At 30.9% G+C, this 24547-nt stretch overlaps 1 protein-coding gene across 1 annotated transcript in view; it reads right to left on the bottom strand.

Annotated features, from left to right (window-relative positions):
• The window catches only part of LOC105363550 (guanine nucleotide exchange factor for Rab-3A), a 26021-nt gene extending 1907 nt beyond the window's left edge, over window positions 1-24114 (bottom strand). The window contains exons 1-6 of the mRNA XM_011501280.1: window positions 23945-24114; window positions 6825-7176; window positions 4399-4642; window positions 2747-3028; window positions 997-1341; window positions 723-945 (exon numbers count right to left, since the gene is read on the bottom strand). Of these exons, the coding sequence (XP_011499582.1) occupies window positions 723-945; window positions 997-1341; window positions 2747-3028; window positions 4399-4642; window positions 6825-7171 (1441 nt within the window). The 5' untranslated portion in view covers window positions 7172-7176; window positions 23945-24114. The remainder of the gene's footprint in view (window positions 1-722; window positions 946-996; window positions 1342-2746; window positions 3029-4398; window positions 4643-6824; window positions 7177-23944) is intronic.
• Window positions 24115-24547: the final 433 nt, after the last annotated feature.

The raw sequence follows: 24547 nt of genomic DNA, 5'->3' as shown, positions 1-24547 counted from the left end.
GGAATGGGGCGCTTATATTGCAACGCATTTGTGTCGTGTCGTTCCACGACGCGCTTACATTATCAAGAATGGATATCCAATAATAATTTACTAAATAAGAATCTTTTATGGGAAATACGAATTATGGATATTTTTCTATGGCAATGCATATTAATTTTTTAAGTAATTTCGTTGTGAATCGCACACTCATTAAAATAAAATATACGATCTTCTTCTTCTTCTTCTGAGTATTTTCTATTTTCTTCTACGATTTTGCGAGCATATTTATTAAAAAGTTGTTTATTAAAGAGTTGCTTGAAACGAGCTGCTTGAAATATTAAAGGAAAATATTAAAAATGTATATATAAATAGTTTTTTTATCAAAAGTAGGGAAATTATCTAATTTTTATAAATCATTTACGATTATAAAGTAGCTTTAATAATATAGTGATAAATCATCATTTACTAAAGCGCGAGATCCCTTAGTCATTACGGTCTGTGGTGACATTAAAATAAAACTTGGAAAATCTTGGATTCGCGTGCACAGACATCCGAGTCTTTTGTGCAAAGAGTCTCTTGTGTGGGAAGAAAAGCTCCTCATCCAGCTAATTTACATCTTTAGCTTTTCAGTATCTTTGACTTCATATCTTTATATATATATATATATATATATATATATATATATATATATATATACATATATATTATTGTAAAGACTCGAAATTTGCAAAGTCGTACTCACCTTTCCCTCTTGCGCTCCCAGTCGCATTCTCGCTCCCTCTCGATGTCCCTTTCGAATCCAGCATCTTTGTCGCAGGGTAACGAAACCCTGAGATCGCGCTGCGGCGAGTCCGGCGGTGAATTTTCCCTGCCATATTTGAGATTGAAATGCGAGGGGGAGCGTCGGTGCTTCTTAGCGAAGATACCGCTATGTTGGCTGTAATTCTGCTGCTGCTGTTGCTGCTGCTGCTGATGATGCTGCTGCTGCTGTTGCTGTTGCTGATGCTGTTGCTGGACCTGACACTGTTGTTGTAATTGCTGTTGCTGTTGCTGATGGTGATGCTGCTGATGCTGTTGCTGATGCTGTTGGTACTGCTGCTGTTGCTGTTGCTGATATTGGTGGTGGTGGTAGTGATGGTTGTGGTGATTGTGGTGGTGGTGGGCGTCGTCGATCGCCCCGCAGGCCCCTGAGATCTGGGGATGAAGATGGGGGTTGGGTCGAGCAGGAGTCGAGGTAAGTACGAGGGTCTTGAGGGCGGCGACCTCCGCTGCCAGCATCTCTGACTTCATGCGGCTCTCCTCAAGAAGACGCTCGGCGTTCGCTTGCCGCTGGTTAGCCTCGCGCACCATATTGTGTGCTTCCTGCAAACGATATCACTCTTCATTAAGATGAAATTGATGGGTCGATGCTACGGATCGCGCTTGGATCGGATTATTTCATTACCGTTGATATATCGAATATTGTGTATATGCTGTATACGCTGTACCGATTTATAATTCTAAATTTTTCACATTCACAACATTTCAAGCGTAATTCACAATTTAATTCAAATCATGGCACAATCAGGGCGAACATAATGCTCCTGTACTTTGTTATAATTTTTTATCAATTCTGAACGTATTAAATAACACAAATAATTTGACATATATATATATATATATATATATATATATATATATATATATATTCCGTAAAAGTTCGATAGTTTTATACAGTCGATATAATATTAATACACACCTATACAAATTTTGTCTAAAAATTCATTATAAAGTACGTATTTAGATTTTTAGTTAGTTAAGAGAATTGAATTGAATATACTTTCATTTGCATATTTCTATATTTATAAGAGAATGAATTAAAAATTTATGCAAATGTAAATTATCATGAGATTTAATGTGCAAGTTGAACATTGACAACTTCACTTAATTATAAAAAAAATACACACACACGCACGCACGCACGCACACACACGCACGCACGCGCATAATATTTATTTTAAAATATTCGTATATACCTTTCATGTCAAAATTTCAAAAAACATTAAGTGAATTGCAAGTTATATTATAATTAAATGATAAAATATCAATGAATTTCCTAAACTATACTGATATATAATTAATGGATTTGTCAGAATTTTAATAAATGCACATTAGAGTAAATAAATATTTCAAATTTATTTCGATAAAATTAAATTTTTAAACATTTTAAATATATATAGGTAATTGTTACAACATATATTCAAACTGAAAATCGGAATAGAAATTAAAATAAGTAATTCTGCCACTTTATTTTTAATTGAATTTAACGTGTATGAGAATAATTTTAGTTGCTTGAATTATAATAATTGCTCATTGTTATTGTTTTTTTCAACGAAGAACTTTTTTTTTTATAAATGATTAAATGTTGTAAAGAACCCTAAATTATAAACACATTAAAAAAAAAATATTATAATTTTAATTATAACTATTATTTTAATCGATTAAATATACTTGTTTAATATATATTTCTTTCTCTCTGTAATACCATCTTGAGAAACGTGTTTGTAAATAAATTTATAATTTTAACTTTTAAAAGAAATATAAAAAAAAAAAAATCGTAAATTTCAGAGTTATGACATATTGATGGTATTTGATAACTTGGTAAAATAAAAAATTGGATTTTTAACAAGTAAACTTTAATTATACTTTGCTCTTGACAGATGTAACTAAGTCTTTTAATATCGGAAATTCGCATTGAAAATTGAATTGCAAAAAGAGAAATCTTCACCTGAAAGAGACTAGCTGTAAGTTCCTCAAGCTCAGTTTCGACATCTTGGCGGATTCGTGATAGTCTTCCGACCTCTTCGTCCTTGAGTTTGAGTTCTTCGTGGGCACGCTGAAGTTCCTCTTGAAGTTTAGTAATCGTTTGTTCTTTCATCTCCGCTATAGTATGACTCCATTGAACAGTTGATGGCGATGGGGAGTCATCCGATGTATCGTTTACAGGTTCGACTGATGTTGCATCCGGTAAGGATTCGACTTTCGAACTTGTGCTTGATTGGGTTTCAGCCTGCAAAGATATTTATTAAGTTTAAAAGTTTTGCACCATATAAAGCGGATTAGTTCCTATTCGTTTTGAGAGTAAACTGTAACGACATTGGACGACATTCAAACTTGACAAAAAAATTAAAAACTTAAAATTGATTAATCTATTTCTGCAAACTTGTAAGTATTTACAAATTTTGTACAATATATGCATATATATATATATATATATATACAGACACACATACATATATTGATAACTAAAAATTTGCTATTTTAATACTTCTATAAAAAAATTAATGGTTCGATTTGAATTGTAGTATGGTTTTTATTGTCTGTTATTAGGCAAATATTTTATTACGTAAAAAAATAATAAATGAAAGTTTGGTTTTTATTCTTGTCTGTTCAATGTTAATTTTTCTCATAAATAAAGTTGTCATATTCTGAATTTATGAATACTTAAATATTAATATTATTAAAACGATACTTTCGATTGTCATAAGCTATCTGTAAACAATGTTTTGGAAAACAAATATTGACGATAGAAGTAATCGCTTGATCCGCCTGGTCATATATTATAAATGATCGATGAAACAATAATACAGACATTCGAGTTTTAAATGCTTTATTTAGACTACAAAATATAAGATTAAAATCTCCTCTAAAACCTCATACTTTTAATACCACCGTTTTTATTTATAAAATGTTAAATTTACGCATTAGGTTCTATTTAACATTATTTACCTATCATATGTGGTGGCAGCTTATATAAATTTTAATTGAAAATTTAATTATCCTTGTAAAATATCTTATAAATTGGAATTGTCCAAAAATTCTCTTAAATTTTTATTATATAATTTAAAATATTCATACTAATTGCAATAGATTTGATAAAATAAAAAGACGCAATTATCATAAAAGGATCAATGGAAAGTAAGATTTCGTATACGGCAAATGAATTTAATTTACGTTGGAAATTATATGTAAGTTTTCTACGTCAGCACACATTGTACGCGTAAAGTTAACTCAATTTGCCATCATATAATAAGAATAATAATTAGAATTTTCAATTTCCTCTATTATTTTTTTTTTTTTAATTATATTTTAATTATGTTTATATTTATTATTATTATTATAATAGCAAAAAATTTAATAAGAATATAATATAATATAATACAATAAAATGTAATAGTAATAATTTTAATTATTTTTTCTTATTATTCTTTAAGAGAGTGTGAGAGAGAGAGAGAGAGAGAAACAAAAAATTCTAAAAAATCTATTCATCTATAGTCTACGGACGATTGCTACGAGAATTCATAATAATTATATTCGCTCGAATGGAATAAAAGAATCCGTCGTGCTTGAACAATGGCGATGCAAATACAAACTACTCACGTTGATGTCGGTACCAGTCATGTCATTCAGCCTCGTGGAATTTCCATCGCTGGCCTCGGAGATTTTCCCGGTGCACGGCGTCGTCCCCAATTTATCTTCGGACAGTCGTCGATCCAGGGTTTGCCTGGCCTCCTCGCTTGTCGTAGTCGAGTCCTTACCAGTGACCGAAGTTCGCTTCCGACTTAGGACGCCGCGTGGTAGCAAAGTCTCGTTGTACGAAAATATTGAGATTGACTTGCCGCTGCTGAAAATTGACGGAGCTTTTCATATTTAAGCTTTTTATGAATAATTAAAGTCCCGCCGAGTTTGCCGTTCAAATAGAATGGGGTCGAATATTAGCTAAAGCGATGGTAATTTTGATAAGCGCGATGGTTCAGTAGGTTCAAATAGGTTTCAGTCAGGAAACATTAATACCTTAAATTCATCAAATACATTTTCATATTTGATTATAGATGTTAAATGCTTTTTTTTAATTCTCCAAATGTACTTGAGATCTTTTATTTGCTTTCTTTTCGTAATAACACGGGCAGCTCGTATATTACGTATGGAAAGTTTATACCGCCAAGATTTACTCAGTTACAAATAATTGCATACAATTATTCATCCATATAGTAAAAGCAATTGCGCCAAAATCTAATTGATTTTATAAGTAAAGGAAATTTTATATCGAAGTCACAAAGTTGTATAAGTATTATTCGCGTGTTCATTTAATCAGAAGATATTTAAAATCAATTGGAGACATTAAATTCTTTTGTTAATCAACCTATTTTTTTCCAATTATTTGAATCTTATTGATAAAAGTGTAATTTGTTGTTAAATATCTTGAAAAAAATATTAAACAACGAGACAATATATAAATGAAGGGTATCCGGATTTTTAATATGTTAATATGCTTTTTTGTAAACAGTTCATGAGATAATTAAAGTGAAACCCCACTTTAATTTTTTTACGAAATAAGCTGAGTTTTATTCGAATAGAAAATTACGATACGTAAATAAAGTAAAAAAATAAAGTATTTTTTTTTAATGTTATGTTATTTAAAGTATATTTGTTACTTTGTTTGTTATTTTTATTGAATTCAAATACACTTTATCCATTTTCAATTAATGTAAATTTAATTTAATTTATTTTATCATCTTAATTTATGTATATATATATATATATATATATATATATATATATATATATATATATATCAATTATCTACAAATATTTTACAATGTGCTTCTTACGTAATAAATGTATAAAATTTATCTTACTCATTATATTATTACTGCTATTCTTACTAAATACTCAATCGTTTAATACGAAAATATACACAGTCAAACAAAAAAAAAAAAGAAAAATGCGATTTATAACATAATAGAAATTTTACAAATAAATGAAGAATGTGTCAGTTTTTTAACAGATGTATTAGTGGCAAACTCTTAGGCTTACTCGAGTATTGTTTATCAAAAATTATCATTAAATTAATAATTCTATACGATATATCATTGTTTAATATAACCTATTAATCTTAATTTGAATAATTTGTAAGTTACATCTATAACAAGAAATTACATACTTATATTTTTTAACATAATTAGATTTATATTTAGCACTAAAAATACAAAAATAATAATTATTTTTATGATATAATGGTTAGTATGAAATTTTAAATTATATCATTTTTACGTATTTGATATTTAGATAGAAGGACAAAAATTACTTTTACTAAAATTTTTCTTAGGCTTAATTTATGCCCCAGACGATACATTTAAATAAAAATAGCTTATTGATTTTTCATGGAATAAATTGTTTTTGCTGAACTTGTAATGCAAATGATACCGCGTCTTTTACTTATTTTTGAAATGGTTATTTTAATTATTCATTTGTGTGATTTTAAGTGGACTTTGTTGACACATTATTAAGAGAAAATAAAAAACCAGTCGAAGAATAAATGTCCATTGATTAAAATAAACTTTGTTCGTGGAAAATTCCATATCTAATGCACGATGAGTGTACAATTTAAAATAGAAGAAGGTATAGTTTGGCAAAACAATTTAATTTACCTTTTGATTTATATATAATTAACAAATAAATAAATAAATAAGTTTACGAAAGTACATGTACACATAGCAATTATAATTTGGAGCATCTCTAATCCATTATACGAGGGACATATGCTCGCATTATATCCAATGAATATTTACATTACATTAGGAGGAAGAGTATCATAAATAATGAAAAGCCACTATTTCTATTAAATTAGCCTTCAATTATATCTACGAAGTACTCAAAGCACAATAATTCACAGATTTACGGAAAATTATACTTATTAATTTTCCAAGGTAATATTACATAGTGAAAGATATGGAATGAAAGTGACTCAAATCTTGGGTCGAGGGATTAATAAAAAGACGGGAAAGTAACATTATTTAACCTACCTGGGGCTGCAGTATTTCGCATCGTCCTCGTCGAAGAGGCTCGTGGGCTCGTCGCGCTCCTCGTCAGCCTTGTAGCCGAATAGATCAGTGGCCGCTCTCGCGAGGTCGCTCTTAAGGATGGGATGGGGCGCGTGTCCGAGGCCGGGGCCCGCTGCGCAATCCGCCTCGTCACCGAAGAGCTCGTCTTCGTCGGTCGTATACTCCTCGTCGCCGGTGGTACCGGTGCTGCCCGCGCGCCGGTGCTTCGTCGTAAGAGGCCGATACGCGTACTCGCTCGAGCCCGTCGTCGTCGCCGAGTCGCTCGAATCCATCGAGTTCGGCTGCTGCTGCTCCTGCGCCGACTTCATCTCACCTGAAAACCAGACGATTTTTGTAAGTTATTCAGAGAAGATTGGGATACGCTTAAGGCTGCTGTCTCAAAAGGGAGATATATATATATAGAGAGAGAGAGAGAGAGAGACAGAGATAGAGAGAGAGAGAGAGAGACAGACAGAGAGAGAGAGAGAGAGACTCTGATTCTTCTCGCGATAACCATCTAATCGAGCCTACATCGCACGTATAACGGTTACTATAAAAGGGATAATATCTAGCAGAAGCTGTCGACATTTGATGTGTAAAGACGTATGCTCTCCGAGCCAAAACTCGACTTTCGACTCGACTAATCTTAATCTTACGAAGTACAAACACCAATCACCGTTAACAAGTATCTAACGGGACAATCGTTTACATATATTCCGTCACTTTTATTTTTGCTCATTAATTATTGGTTCATTCGATCGCAAAAACATTTTTCACTCCAGTCTCGTCACAATACAAAGTTTTAACAATCTTTAATTTATATAATAAATATGAATTATTTTTATTATTTACATATTCTAAGACATTAGTTTAAAATTAATGATATACTGCAAATAGACTTAAAATAGATATACATATAATGTTACAATTGCAATTGTCTTCTTGTAATTTGATGTATTGAAATAAGTTATTTATGTAACAAATGTATAAGATTTAAAAATAATTAAATTTTGACTTTAATAATGAAGACTCGTTACATTAATTTTATGTACGATTTACTAAATGCATGTAAAAATTTATTAACTTTAAAATCACCAGCTTAATTTCATACATCTATGCCTTAACTTCTTTTATGCATTGTATTTGATTTAGTTTTTTTTTTTTTTTTTGAATTTACCATGCTGCAGTTTATTGTAAATTGACAAATATGCATTGGGAATTTTTCTGCGAGTGTAAGATCATTAGCCGTACACGCCAGATTACAAATTATAATTAATCCATTTATTTCTCCGAATTAATTCTATAGAAATAAATTTAAAATTCTATGAATTCCTAAAGGCTAATTAGAAAATAATTTCATTATAAACATTAGATGATAATTCAAAGTGATATTAACTAGAGCAGAATTAACCATACTCCATGCTATTAAACTTTCGAAAATATCAATAAGATATTAAGGAATTGCTTGAAATTTATGATATCAAGTAATTTAATAATATGCTTATTTTCCTGCTGTTAATAAAAATTACCTCTCTAATTTAAGTCAGATCTTCTTTTTTCTTTTCTTTTTCATGAGTGAGAAACAACAGCGTATGTTATATCATTAAATTGTACGGTAATTAAGGAATGGACTAAGATTTTCATAATATTACTATGAATAGAACAAAGACTGATATATCATTAGATCGTTAAACCCTTCGTACATTTCCGTCAGTACGTATTCGCAAAGCAATTATTAATGAATTATGAACAATTATACAATTGGTAATAGACAAGATTTTACACGAATGTAACGACTCCTGCTGACATAAATTTTTCTCTCCGTTCTCTCTTAATATATTTTTTAAACAATTACATACTTTTTCATGAGAAAGTTTACCTTTATATAAAAAAAGAATAGTAATAATAATATTAATGATAATGATAGAGGCAGCGATAATGAAATAGTAAATAGTAATAATAATGAATTTTTATTCTAGCCTACTCTTTGTTATCTGTTTTCTGTTTTTTTTTTTTTTTTTTTTTTTTTTTTTTTTTTTTTGTTGTCTTTGTCATTGTACGGCAGTAGAGCCGTAAAAGAATTTACGCTGTGAGGACGGGGAAGGTGTTTCTACATGGGAAATATAACCGCGGCTTTAAAAATGTATTAAAAGTAATATTGTGAGTGCAACACAGGCGCCTGTGAAAGGGCCTTGCGTGAAGTCTCGGTCGGTCATATGCGACGATTATATCGTAAAATAATAAAATCCTTGGGGCATGCAAAGTCGAAACACGAGATACGTACGTCCTTTGAGTAAAACTTTCAAAGAAAAATCTCTCTTTGCTCCCCAGGAAATTTGTCTCTTTCATTACAACGTGCCACTTAAAAGAAGCTGCGTTGCAAAAGCTGCCCAAAGTAAGATAAAAAGAAAAGGAAGAAAGCACTCCATGCTACCTCCATGCGTAAAATGCTCGCGGCACGGAATTTCAAATTTTCGCACCTGGTGTCCCCATTAAAAATGCCTTATTATGGCTAATGCAATATCGGGGCCCAATTAAAGTACAATCGTTTAGCTGTCGATCACGGGCCCGAGAAGCGAATCATTTTGCTCTACGGCATAATGTAGCACTCCTCGTTGCTTTCGAGCACACGCGCACTTTTTGCAATGGTACGAAGGCAAAAACAAAAAACAAAAACAAAAACAAAAAAAAAAATAACGAAAAAAGAAAAAGGTGAGTCGAGGAAAGAAAAGAGAGTAGTCGCTGGAAAAGCGAAAGAACGCGCGGCGATATATTCCACAAGTATTCACTGCCACGGCGTGTAACAAAGTTTCCGTTCTCACGATTTTGCTACGGCCGACGGCCCGAGAAAGCAGTCGACATTTTGCGTCTCTCTTACGCGGCTTTGTTGTTTGTCTTCAACGAAGCCGAGATCGAGGTCGTGTTTGCTGCTTGGTCCTCCTCTGTCTTTCTTCATTTAAAGACCACCGTGAGGCGCGGGAGTCGCCTTATTTACTTTTCCTCGACACGTCTTTCGCAGAGATTTTGCTTGTAAAAGTTATGTGGTTTAGAAAATTTGCGGAATTCGGTGAGAAAGTAACAACGATTAGCTCAAATTCTGAGAGTCTTTCGTTCCGTAATTGCTGGCAAAAGTGCGATGGCGCTTTCGTATGTAGAAGCAAACGGATTTCGTAAGAACCACGTCCTCTGCGAGGTACACGATGTAGGAATTGTCGTTTGATTTTGAGAATGTGCGAGCAAGAGAAAACGCGGCCTCGGAAAATCACACGCTATTTCCTATTATATATTTTAAAATTAGAAAAATCGATGAATTTTCAATAGGTTAATAGGAAAATCCTTGCACGGGAATTATTTGGCTAATTAATCGTATCGTTAATCAAGATAATATTATACAAGCGCCCCTATTACAACGATTATTCTATTCAAATTCAATATCATTTGTACATATAATATTCCTCAAAATAATTTAAAATACAATCGAGATGGTTTGTCGGCAATTATTTTATGCAAGGCTGATTAGGCAGAAACGACGTCGAGAATTAGATGAGAAAGAGTTTAGGCCGAAGTAAATAAAGACACGATTAAAAATTTAAATTTAAATTTAAATTTGCATACGTTTCAATGGCATTTTCCCATATAAATTCACAAATTCACAAATTCACAAATTCACAAATTCATTCGTCATCTCTATTCTAGTATTTAGTAATTATATGTAGTAATTCTACTATTAGCATCCTAGTAATTAGTGAATTAATTAATTGTCCAACGTTTTAAAATTCACATTTCGCCTCCTCATGCAGCAAAAACCTATCATTGAACAATTAAATATTCCATTATATCGGAGTGAATACTCCGAGACCAAGAATTAATAGCAAAATTCTTTTCAATATAGTAGAAATAATATAATAATAAATGACCATACGCGGCAAAGAATCACTAAATTCTTCGATACGTTCGAACAAATTACAATATTACTGTATTCGTATTACCGTTATAATATGGCGAATATACTACGTATATATATATATATATATATATATATATATATATATATATATACTTTTTATAAAACGATTTTTTATACGCGATAATAAACTTAGGAATGGTATCGTGTAATGACGTAGTAAGGTAATGAATGAAACGGCATGTAGGATAAAACTTGATATTATGATAGAAAGAACCTAATGGAAAAGGATTGAAAAGATAGGCAAACGCTTGTAAAATAAAAAAAAAAAAAAAAAAAAAAGAAAAAAAAAACTACATTGTAAATTCGTAGTGTAGCATCTTAATGTTGTAGCATCGTATTGATAATCGGTATCGATAATAATGTAATGAACAATAACATAACGCCCCTATCGCTTCTCGATAAAAGTGCATTTATTTCCTAAGGCACGTTAAAGAATAATCGCGAGCACTGAAATAGGCTCACAAATGGCATAGATAGTGTACCTAGTGCACTTTTGCGAAGTAAATCGGTCTATCGATCATCTATCGTCACGAGTAACTACGTTGAATAATAATTGGTTTAGCCGATGTGCTAACAACTTACGCGATAAGTCGCGGTCAAAGCGCGAGGAAGCCTTTCCGCCAGTTTTTCTCGCGCTAAAGCTTCCCGGGTTACGTAAGACGAGAGAAAAGCTGCGTCGTCCGCGGGACGCCCGTAATTAGAAGGTCGGCTCTCTCGTTTTCCGCTTGGCATTACCCTCGCCTGGGACTAAGAAGATGTTTGGCTGCAGGTGCGCGTCATTATGGATGCTTTTCTTGGCGAGGCTCGTGACGCAATGCCTCAAGGCGTTGTCCGGCCTTTGACGTGGGAATTTAGATGTTGGTGTGACTCGAGCGCGCAAGACTATTTCCGAGCTGGTGATAGAATCTTCGTATTCGTAAGTGGCGAATCGCAAGAGAAATATTGTGACGTTAAGAGCGAGGCTAGGGCTATTTGTCGATTTAAAAAGAATCGCTAATGCAAGGAGTTTCGTTACATAATTACTTGCATTAAAGTACAGCCTACTGTTATAGAGAGTATATTGTGCTGTCGACAAGTCAGCAGTTGTATTTGTCAATAAAATTATATTTTTTATTACGCATTAAGTTATCGGAGAAGAGCTAAGACGATATTTATTGCAAAGTGGGCTTTTTCAAAACACTATAATTATTACAAAAAAAAAAAAAAAAAAAAAAAAAAAAAAAAAAAAGCTTTAAATAATCAATTACAAGGATATTGTATATTTTTGTATATTATTACGGTGGCTGTTCACGTATACTTTTACATGAATTTCCTAAAGAGAAAGCTTTGACATTTTATGTACGTATATTTAAATCATCCTAGCGCGAAAGTTTTGTTTCCATTAAATAAATTTAAATGCATATAATAACTGCTTTATTGTTAATTACGCGCACGTGAAAATTAAATAAAGAGGCTGATAATTAGTGAAAGTTGATTTTTCACTTGATCTTAGTCGACCATTAATGATTCGCTAAACATGGAAAAACTTGGAAAACTTGTTATTATAAAACTCCTCCGACATCCTTATAAAGATATACTTTTTATTTAAAGTACATTCAGAAGTAAATTAGTTTTCGCAACATTAAACCTATGCGATATATTAATTTTGTGTTATATTAATAATTCATGAAATTAATAAGAGCTACTTTCAATATTATTAAAAGTATTATTAACGAACCGAACAAATTAATTACGCGTACTATTAAACAGTTAAATTATTATTAATAGCAGACAGAGAAGTTAATAAATACTTATTATTGAAATGCCATTATAATTAAAAATTTCATGTCATTCCTATCTTTGTGAAACTATTGATAAGCGACAATTCTTAGGCAGAGATAAAAAATGAATGAAAGAAAAAAATTAATGAAAAAGCACATTACTTACCTGTCCTCGATATATTGATTTTCGATCTAACCCTCTCGTATTCAAAATTACAATAAAATAAATATGATAGCGTGTTACATGAATTAATCGGGCTTTTCCGTGCATTATTCCATCCTCTTACTGTTATTACCTATTACTGTTTTCATTTTTGTTTTTCAATTATAATAATAGAGACAGCGCGTCTCGGATCATTTTAACTAGTCATGATAATGATCAGCCCATAGATCGCAATATTTCACCCATATTCGCTCAATCCTTTTGCCTGTCTCCTCACTTTCGATTGATTCCACTCGATAATACTATTAGCTACTTTCTACATTTATATTTTTTTTTTTTTTTTTTTTTTTTTTTTTTTTTTTTTATTGCTCGCTTATTTATTACATTAGGTTGATAATGTCCGTAGGAATAAGATTTCCGAATAATGAGATCGTTGTTTTAAGAAAGCCGTACAATGAATAATTATAAATTTCAATGTTATAATTATTCCACTGATTGAAGCTTATATTTACTATTGACTTTAGCGTAGAGATTTACTCGCATATGTCTTTTTTTTAAATAAATGGAATGAAATAAGATTGAAATTGAAGTAAAGTTGTTTTAAACTGCCACGCGGACTGTAATTGAATTTGTTGTCTTAACTTTTTTATATCAACAAGTATAATAAAATGTTCGCTATTATAAAGATTAATGATTTTTCATTATCCCATTTACATAAAATCTGATATTATTTATGGCCATCATAATTTACTATTAATGCATATTAACAATTATTAATTAATTAAAAAACAATTAAACGGGGAAACGCTTAGTATGTATTTATTATACAAGGCAACTTAAAGAATTTAGTTTCGCGAAAACAATAGTTTATAAATGTAATAACGAAGATATATGTGAAATATAATATTGGAAATTTTATTATTTGTGTTTCCGGTTTAACTCGATAAACGTTTATAAAAATTAAATTATTTCAATTTACTTTATTTCATACAACTTTGCAGTTATTATTTTTACGAACACATGTCATTCCGTATAAAAAATTAAATATACCGAAATTTTTTTTGTTTTTGTTTTTCTCATATCTGCCATTAATAGTGCTCGTTAAATAAATGAACTATAATTGTTTCATAATTTTAATGCATATTGTTAATTTTAAACCGGCCAATTTATTACTTTGAAAAGTCTTGCTTCATACAATACAACTAATAAATTTTGAATAAAAATCAAAATAAATCTGCTGTATTATTTGTGAAATAAAAAGCATCGTGAGCATGAATATATTTAAGTGCAAAAAATTCTAGAAGAAAAATAGTTATAAGAAATTGCATTCTTTACTGAATTTGGTTAACAAAAGAAGAATATTTGAATCGCTATTTACATAATAAAATTAATCTGGAAAGGAAATAAACGATTGCCTAACAATGTTTGTCGATTCATAATAACGTTCGTGTCTTTATTTATCAATGCAATTTGTGAAATAATATACGCACATTTAAGCGTAAAAAGGTACAAGAAATGGAGAATGCCAGCAGAAAAAAAAAACAGAAGATCGCATATGCTATGTAACAGATACATTTTTTTTCTATCTGTTCATGACATACATTTGTTCTACGATATCAGTGTATCCGTTTTTTTCACTTAACCGATTCGATAAAATATATCGTAAAAAGTTAACAAGATATATATATATATATATATATATATATATATATATATATATATATATAATATAGCCATCGTTACTTCACATTGATAATTTTGTTTTTAACAACTCTGCTTATAAGAGATTTTCAATAGAAAGCGTAATTACTTTAATGATTATTGAATTTTGTTTTAAATCCTAATTGCTTAATGCGACTTTAAATTATATAAAATAAAATACGTGACAAATTTTATTTAAAATAGTATAAATTAAGAAAACTAATGAGTCAATAATTAATTATTTTAATGTATACATTTTTATATTCAATATATGCATAAATGAAATAAAATTCAATTATAAAGGTTATAAAAATTATAGTTACGTTAAAAATGACGATGTATTTGTTTTTTTTTTTTTTTATTGTTTTTAGAAATAAGCGACTCCTTGGATATATATTGCTTGCCAATTAAGTTTTTCTATGCTATATTCAATTTAAAATTTACAAGTTTAAATAAAATTTATCATTCACTGTTACAATTTTTCATTATAATTCAAATATTGAAATATATGAAAAAATAAATAAATTCCCTTAATTAGCATTAGCCGCGAAATCTGAAAAAATTGAATTCAAATTATAACAATACATTATTATTAACAATTATTAAAAAAATATTTTGAAAGATATTTTGAGAATGTTTTAATGAAATAATTTTAATAGTTCACGTATTGTTTATATAATTAGTACTATAAGAAATATGCATAATTTAAACTTTAAATACTTTAAATATAGTGAAACTTTAAAGATTAATTTCATTTTATGAATATTATTAGACGTGTTTTACGTAAATGAATGAAATTTTTCAACCTATTTTCGTTTGATAACTATTTACTTAATAAAGCAACATTATGGACAGTAGTTATTCCATAATTCTAAAAAATAAGAATTTTAAAAATATGCTCAAGCTCATCGATAATAACGATCAAATGTTAAATTATGGTTTTATTATAGAAATAATTATGCCATTAAATAATTTAATGTCTGTAAGTGGAATATGATACATATAAACTCGTAGCATATTATATATATATATATAATAAAAGACTAACCTATCTGCATGATTATTTTTAATTTGTGCAAAGTTAGTAAATTATGATGGAGCAAAATGAGAAAAATAGTGGAGTATTCAATAATACGTATTGTTACATATGAATATTGTGAAAACCTTGTTTTAAACAGCATTTAATTTTCCACATTAAAATTTATGTATTTCACTCATTGCTCGCGAACTAAATATTAATGACTAAACTGAAATGAGCGGGAGAATACGCTTAATTCAAGGCAATAAGTATACCGAAGTATTTTTCATCGCAATTGAGTAAGAACTAGTCTTTCAAAATTACGAGCATCCGTGCAATTCTTCGTGCAGACTTGCGTAGTGAGCCGAGTTTTGACATTAGAAATTGTTCTGGTTGTTGTTAGGAAAGTGCAAGATAATCACGAGTAGTATCCCTCGACAAATAAATAAAGTGCCACTGAACGCGTGCCATGAAGGAAAAAGAATGCCGTCGCGGGAGTTGCGTCATAGTTGAAATCGCGATATCTCGCTACGGCGAATGGCACGGACGACTCGACTCGTCTCGTGATGTTGGAAACCAGATAAATAAATGCACGTATCCTTCAACTTTATAGTGTACGTACACCAGAGATGCGGCAGTGCGTATCACGTGTCACGAGCTCGCAAGCTAGTGTTGTGGTTTTTCTTTCTTGCCTCGAGACTTTTATCCTCCTGGGCATGGAAGTAATTTCGCGACCACTTGGACTAAACATGTTATAAGCTCGAGCTTGTATATGTCATAAGTCATTTGCAGCTTTCTTTATTTGCAGTTAACGTACTTATACAATTCGTGACAAAGTGCGACAATTTTGCATTACCTAGACTATATAATAATAATCGATATGATCTCCGTATACATTTCATGCGAATTTTATTAAAATAGATAATATTATTGAAGCATATAATGCTCAATCATATTTGTTATCGTTGATGCGTATTTTTCAATTTCCTTCTAACTATTTACAAAGACTAACACTTAGACACCCAAATTTATATATATTACAATGAAATATAATGCAAATTTTGTTTGAAGCCTTTAAATTATTTTTTAGCCAATAACTTGCACATCCGTTTGAATTTTCTTGTTTCTCTAATTCTCCTTCTCATCGTTATATCGTATATACTTCCTGCTTATTTCCTTATTTCTAACCTTTCATCGATAAAATTATTAGCAGCTTGTTTATGATGTTTAAAATACTTATCGAGGATATTTTATTGTTTAGGTGAGATTAGAAATACGCGTGCATTATATACCGTAAAAGACAATTTATAATATAATCTAAAATGCAGATTAATTATAACTTTTGATTTTAATAATTTAATTTCATACTTCCAGAAATTGCACTTTAATACTGATTGAATATTGCGGTAAAAGCACAATGCCTTGCAGTTAAAAATTAAATTATTATTGTTGTTGGATACAAGAACGTTATGTCATTAAAAATTAAATAGCTTTAAAAGTTAGATAGACGTAATTAATTATATATTCTCAATCAAAGAATATTCATGGATTATAATGACTGTTAATTTTAATATAATTTCAACTTCTACTCCGTAATATCAGGAGTAATTTAACAAAATTTAACATAATGATATTTTTTAATTTTTATAAAATATTTCGCTCTTAAAATAAAAAGAAAATGTGAATTGTTATGAAGATGTATGCATCGACAAACCTCTGGAATGCGGTGAAGAATAATAATTTATAAAGACCTTTGAATCAAAATCGCCTCGTTTGATTTATGTACATCAATAAATATTTTGATACCTCCTTTTCTTTTAAATCAGACATTGAGGCAAAATAAAAAAATCTTAAAATTGACTTGTAAAACAGTTTCCAGACAAAATTATTCAGGTAGTAGCCAACGATCAGATCTAAAATCCTTTCAGATCCCGATAACTTCATTTGTTAATAAACGTTTCAGAAAAATAATATTTCAATTATATATATATATATATATATATATATATATATATATATATGTATATATTCACATAAATTATCGACATTATTCAAATATCTTTTTGCAACAATCTTTTTTCTAATTCAATTTTTAAATACAACTCTAATTAGAAAAGTTAAATTATATTTTGTCATAACAGATATTTATATGAAGCTATAAGTGGTTTAATAAGAAAAAAGAAGAAGATGGAAATCTGTAAATTTAATTTTTTGAAAAAGATATTTCATTTTGTATATAATAATGCTTCGTTCGCAATTCCTTTAATCTAAAATTCTCAAAATTAATTTTAATTGGACTATAAAATATATTATTTCAAAAGTTCAAATACATTACTTATTTGGTATATTTGATTCAGATTTATTCTTCTTTTTTTTTGTTTTTTTTTTGTTTTTTTTTGTGTTAATTATATTATTCAAATTATATATTCTGTATTATTTATATTATTATTATTATTCCCCCCCCCCCCGAAATTATCACGTACTATTTCCTCGTTAAATTGGTATATTTATTCATTTTGCATTTCTATCGTTTTCTTGCAGCACCTGAGATTTATCGTCAAGCGCATATACTCATGTATAACATATATGTATGCAAAAATTTACAAGCACATGCAAGATAGAGTGCATATTATATCTCTGTTAATTTTTTTTTGCGCTCGCTTCTCTTAACTTTTCAACGATTTCTATTTTATTTTTTGCTTACTTCAACAGAGGAAAATTATCATAGGCGATTCACCCACCATTTATAATTAAAAGGAAAAAATCTCATTTTCCAGTGTAAGCAAAAGATATCCAGAAAATATATAAAGTCAGCATTATTTTGATTTTTTCGTAGCTCTGCAAGTTCGTATGCAGTATCAGTTATGTGTACGGGGGCGCTATTGAAAAAGATTATGTATAAACTTTTCGTAAAAATGAAACATGGATTTAGTAAGTTAAATTAAATGATGAAATATTTTATTTTGCTTTCTAAATTTTACCAAAAAGCAACGGATACGTAGTATTAAAAAAAAAAAAAAAGATATAACATGTGTGAAAGTAAAACTTATTTTGTAGCGTGAAGATGAGGGGGAAAAGAAAGAAGAATAAGAAAAATAAGTATAAAAATATTAAAGAAAATTTTTTAATTGAGAATGATAAACAACATTTAGTATAAAATTTATTTATTATATCTATTTTTAATAATAAATTTAATAAAATTCTCATTTATTCAGAATTTTTCACTCTATAACATCACATAATCACAATAAATTTCAATATGACAAATTTAGATATTTTTATATATTATAAATATTGTTACTGAAAGTGGTGTTAAAGCATACTATTAAAAAAATGTAATTAAATATAATTTTTAATTATCAATTGACTTAATTAATGTACATTCAACTTATTTGGATACTAAAATTGTTTTTTTTTTATATCTATTTTAAATATAAATCAGATCTCTATATGATTCATACGTACATATATATATATATATATATATATATATATATAGAATATTAAATCGTATTATAATTTTAATTTTATTTTTGTAAGTGATAATAAATAAATTTAAAAGCTTTGATTTAATATAAGTAAATTAAATTTATTAATCAGTAATTGTTGGATGAGACGTACGCATTTTGCAAATTTAATTATAAAGAAATACTACTTTAATGATTACCTCTAACTGTAAATAGACGATAATGAACATTTCATTTTCATTTATCCTAAGAACTTTTGAAAATCAGTGAATTTATGCTCATCAATAATCTCTAATGCAAATTTATAAAATTTACAAAATTTATATTATAAATTAATTCATCTATAAATACTACAATTCACTCTATTATTTAAAAAATAAGAATATTGTAGTTACAAGTAGACATTTTTTTTATAACAACAAGTGCACATTGGATTGCTACAAACAATTTCTCTTCGACACATACATACATAACAATGAATGTATGACGTTTTGGTCATATATGCTTGCTATAAATTATCTACACTTTGGAATAGTACTATCAAATAAGTAATAAATATAAAATTTCATTAGGTAATTTCTTCTATCTTTTTTAAGTAATATATAAATAACTTTAATAAATGTGATTGTGGAGAGAAAAATATCAAATAATATATTTTATGCAATTAATAATGTTAAATTAAATCTAACATGTATTTTTTTTTCTAGATTGTTTAGTTTTGAAGGCTCGTTAAAAATTATTTATCGACCGTTTTTAAAATAAAATTTGACGTTATTAGTTATCCAGCAATGGGAAAAATAACTTTTAGTATCTTAGGCAATATAATGTTACTATTTTTCTGTAAAAAGATGTTTAATTTCAAAATATTAAAATGCTTAATAAATAGTAAATAATAAATTAAAACTTTTTTTTGATAAATTATTATAGTAAAATATATGTGAGTTATTTTTTTTTCTTATACTTATTTTTTATAGACAAGCGAGATAGGAAATCTTTAGTTTGCATCTAAATACGCCATTTCAGTATAATTATTACACATTTGGAATATAACAATATTTTTGTTTAATGTTATCTTTTGTATAGTTTACATTAGTCACTAAAGTTAGGAATAAATTTGCCATAATTTTTATTTATTTTAATACATTTTTTAAATATTAAAATAAAAATTATATATTATTATATAAATATATATATATATATATATATATATATATGTATGTATCCATTGTTATATTATATTAAACTCATTAAGATATGCACGCATTTAATTATTTAATAATTATTTAGTTACTTAAATATATTCATCAAGAAACTTATTTAGAAATAAGTCGTATTTTTAAAATTGACCAGAAATATTTATTTGTGTATCAAATATATAGAATATCATTGATACGTGACGCTGCTAATATTAAAAAAATTCAAGAAATATACTCGAGCATTTAGAAACACAGTTAATGTTTTGTTTGTATTTTTATGTATATTTTTGATAAATTATTTAAAATATATTTGCTTAATCTAGTATAAAAGACCCGATTGGGTTTAATATGTATTTGAAATTATTTCGTTTCAGATGGAAGGAAAATGTATTTTCGAAATTCTTATATCATATTGAAAATATTTGTTCAATAGATACTTTAAAATCCATTCGGACATAAGTCATGTTTACCGTAGGGAAATAAAAATATAACGGCGGAAATGCTCAAATATAACCTTTTTATCATGAATTTTTTTTTATTTTCAAGCTGTTTCTTCTATGTGCGTGTATTTCTTTTCTGAGAAAGAAATACATGCTTGTGTGTGAGTGCTTGCTGATTTTTCACCATATTGTTGATAAATTGATACATGAAATTCGCAAAGGAAAACCGCGTGCCACTAACTATAAAAATTGCTATGATTAATTTATACTTTCTATTATGCTTCTCAATCATAATATCACTTTGTACGCTCATAATGGATGCACTCGTTACATGAATTACGACAGCTTAAGTTATATGGAGTTTTGAAGGCGATTTTTAGATCTTAGCCTTTTTAGGAATTAAAAAATCTCACATCCATTGTAGAAAATAATGTATAGGAAGGTGCTTTAAATCCACTTTAATCGTCCTAAAATGCTATAAATACTTTGTTTCTTCAAAATTATTATGAGTATTGCTTTACTAATTAGGATGTAAAGAAAAAGTCGTGAGCGTAACGCTTTTAATACTTTATATTTTATGATTATATGTATTGATTTACGTTGGCTACAGTGTATATAATCTATGACTCTGTATATCTCACATGTTCCAACGAAACTTTCAAGTTTTGGAAGTTGAAATTTTCTCTGAGTATATTTGTCGTTTTTGGCGTTGAAAAGAAGCTTGTGGTTAAAAGAAATGCCATTACGCATCATAACAACTTAATTGCAGTATTTTTTTTTTTTGAAAAAATATCTTTTGGATGAAGAAATGTAGATGAACTTAGTAGTTTTCAAAAGATCGTTATTTTATTATAAAACTTGCGTACTTGAAAGTTCTTTAGAAAAATATCGTCATTGAATGGTTAGTTCGATTTTAAAGTTATTAAATAGCTTACTACTGGAATTTTGGAATCCACAACGGCAGTCAAATTTAAGATTCAAAGATTTATCTTCATTGGCATTTGTAGCTTTGAAAACCAGACATAGTATGTAAACTTTATGAGATATTCAATAAAAGGCTTAATATTCATATTCGAAGGTTACTTAACTTTATTATAGACTTTCAAAATAAAGTCAGTAATATGACGTTAGAAACATAAAAACTATTTAACACATCGAATAAAACAGATGAGAATTATGTAGTTAAATTAAATAGTATCACGATTTAACAAGGCAAATTGGCGAATCATCTCTATAATTTATTTGTTCAAGCGTAAAATTTAATATTATTTTTAGCATTTGAACGTGTTCTTTATATTAAGCAAAAGAAAAGAAAAAAGGAAAGAAGAAAGAAAGAAAGACTATAAAATGAAGCTACGAATTACAGCAAATAAATGGGTCAGCGGTGAAATTAAGTTTATTAGGTAAAAGTCCAGCTATAATAATAAGTTTCATTGGAGCGGTGAAATTTATTATTGAGCGCGAGCTTATCAGTGAAAGAAAAGACTGTTCGATATATTCTCGATGTGCAATACCTTGTGCTGATATTGCTAAACGAAAATACGACGACACGACTACCGTCTTCCTATCCACGTTGACTGTTAAAACGCCAGCGAGGCGGGAGAGGCACACTATCGGCAAAATTTACGTAATTACCATTAATGTTTCGAAATGCAAGTGAGACGCGAAGAGAGCAACGTTTCCCCGTATACTCATTACAATAACGTGTAACCACTATTCTGTCACAAGTCAGAATGCTCTCATCATTTTATAGAGCCAATCCGGCGCCGTCGTAGCATAATATTAGCAGTTCGAGTTGCAATGAGGCCCGTATTGGACACAGTCAGGGTAGTGTAAATGCAATTCCTACGGGGCGCATCCGTAAAAGCCGTGAATTGCCTTAAAAGGCCGAGGATATGTAAAAGAGTGGCGTCCGCGTCGGCGTCGGCGTCCGCTAGAGCAATATAACATTTCTCGTACGATACAAGACCTTAAAATCGACGATGACAACCACTCGTACACGTACCAAGCAGTGACTACTTCCACTTTTAGCGTTTTTATCTCGGCCACGTGTGTAAGGATAAAAGACTGTACGCCGCATCCCCACCATCCACCCACCCATCTACCCAATTTCTATGTATATACGCGCGCTTTTGTGTGCGTATGTTGGAAAGTATCATTGTGACTGGTCCCAATGAAATTGGTCCCATCGACTTTCGTTGGTCGCTCGACAAGCCGCCGGTGAACAATGGCCCGGATCTTCAATTAAGCGAGCAACGCCCCTGGCACCTTGCCGACGAGATGACGATCGATCATCAATTTCCATTGATTCCCCATTAATAGCGCTCTCCTTAAGTACGTTTCACGCGTTCGCTGAGGAGTAGGAGTATTATTCGCGAATGCACAACTACTCGATTCCAATGGCGTGAGTGAGAGGCATAGCTCGCACGAGAGACACGATAAATGCGTTTATTTATTCGCCTTTGTTTTTCGCTAGGCTGTAGAGCGATACGCTGGGCTCATTAGCCTTCGCGTTCACGACACATCCATCCTTAGATGCAAAAATAGTTTACGTTTCTTATTATTGTAATCGATGACCCTGGGGAGCGCGCACTCGAGTCCACTACAATACCCATCGAAGAATTTATTTAATAATTAAGTATATATCGCGGAAGTGATATTGAGCAACTACGTAAATTTAGAAAGTTTTCTCGATGTCGCTCACAGTCTTGTTAATTTACATTTGTCACGAGTAGTCGTGCACTTTCATTAGATTCCAAGGATAAGGATCCGGCGAACATTCGCGTTACAATTGGAAGATTCGAAATTTTACTCTTAACAAGCTGCATTCTCGGCTGTCGATTAAAGGTGGAGAGACAAAGCAATCGAATTTTGGCCATTAATCACCTACGGGGTGGTTAAATATTTGAGAGGAATTGAAATAATCGTTAAATGAAATGTCTTTGGGCACGCAATGCCGTCGCTCAATTATAAAAATGCGCATGTTACTATTCGCAATTGATAAATCGTGACTTTCGACAATATTATGACTCGCTCTACTTTCCCTAAAGCGATCCGAGTTCTCCCAACAGCAGCCAAATTGAGGTATCGAGGAGAATTTTCTCTCCGGCCAATAACGCAGATCGGCGCGTCTGCTTAAGAGGCTCCGGTCGTAATAAAGCCAACGAGCGAAATTGCAATCGATACGGCTAAGAAAAACGGATAAGAGATGGTTTGGGGCTATCGACGATCGACGATCGATGATCGATTAAGGATTATTGGGGGAGATGCGGTGTCGAGGCTCCGAGCGAGAGCGAATTCGTTTGCCCGGAGTCGCGCTCGAGCGACGGGAAAGCATAGGCTCGGAATTAACGCCGCCGAGGTATCGGTAAACAAAGCCCTTGACCTCACCGGGGCTGTGCCGCACTACTCGCCGATCGCCGCTGGTATGCGCGTCCTTCACCGCCGTAGCCGCCGTCGCCGCAGCCACGTCCTCATGTCGCACTTGGGCCAGGGTACTCCCACACTCGCGCACGACGATCCTCCCACGATCAAAGTCGAACGGCGACTGAGGCCCCCGCCGTCGACTTGCAGCGCGGCGCTGCAACGTCATCCTCTCTCCTTCTCCCTCCGTTCTACCATCCCGCCGCAACGGCCCCTCCCGCCGCGACGCCTGCCACCTCTGCCGTTGCCGCCGCCGTCGCCGTGGCATCTCCTCGCCACCTCGCCACCTCGCCACCTCGCCACCACGCCACCTCGCCACCTCGCCACTTCGTCATCTCGTCGCGGAGTGTATACTATTAATGAGTGGAGAGGGGTGAAGAGAGGATAGTGAGAGAGAGAGAGAGAGAGAGAGAGAGAGAGAGAGAGAGAGAGAGAGAAGAGGGGACGACGATTTCATGAGCGGCACTCTCGCGGATTTGCCTCCCGCGATCTTTGCCGAGTTCCTACTCACGTGATTTTCATTGACTTTCCTAAACTTGGGCCTGAGAGTGCTTGCCGTTGCGAGGAGGC

The sequence above is a fragment of the Ceratosolen solmsi genome, unplaced genomic scaffold, assembly GCF_000503995.2.
Source record: "Ceratosolen solmsi marchali unplaced genomic scaffold, CerSol_1.0 scaffold57, whole genome shotgun sequence".
NCBI lineage: Eukaryota > Metazoa > Arthropoda > Insecta > Hymenoptera > Agaonidae > Ceratosolen > Ceratosolen solmsi.
The sequence above is the reverse complement of the archived record's forward strand: the minus strand, read 5'-3'. Positions and strand labels throughout refer to the sequence as shown.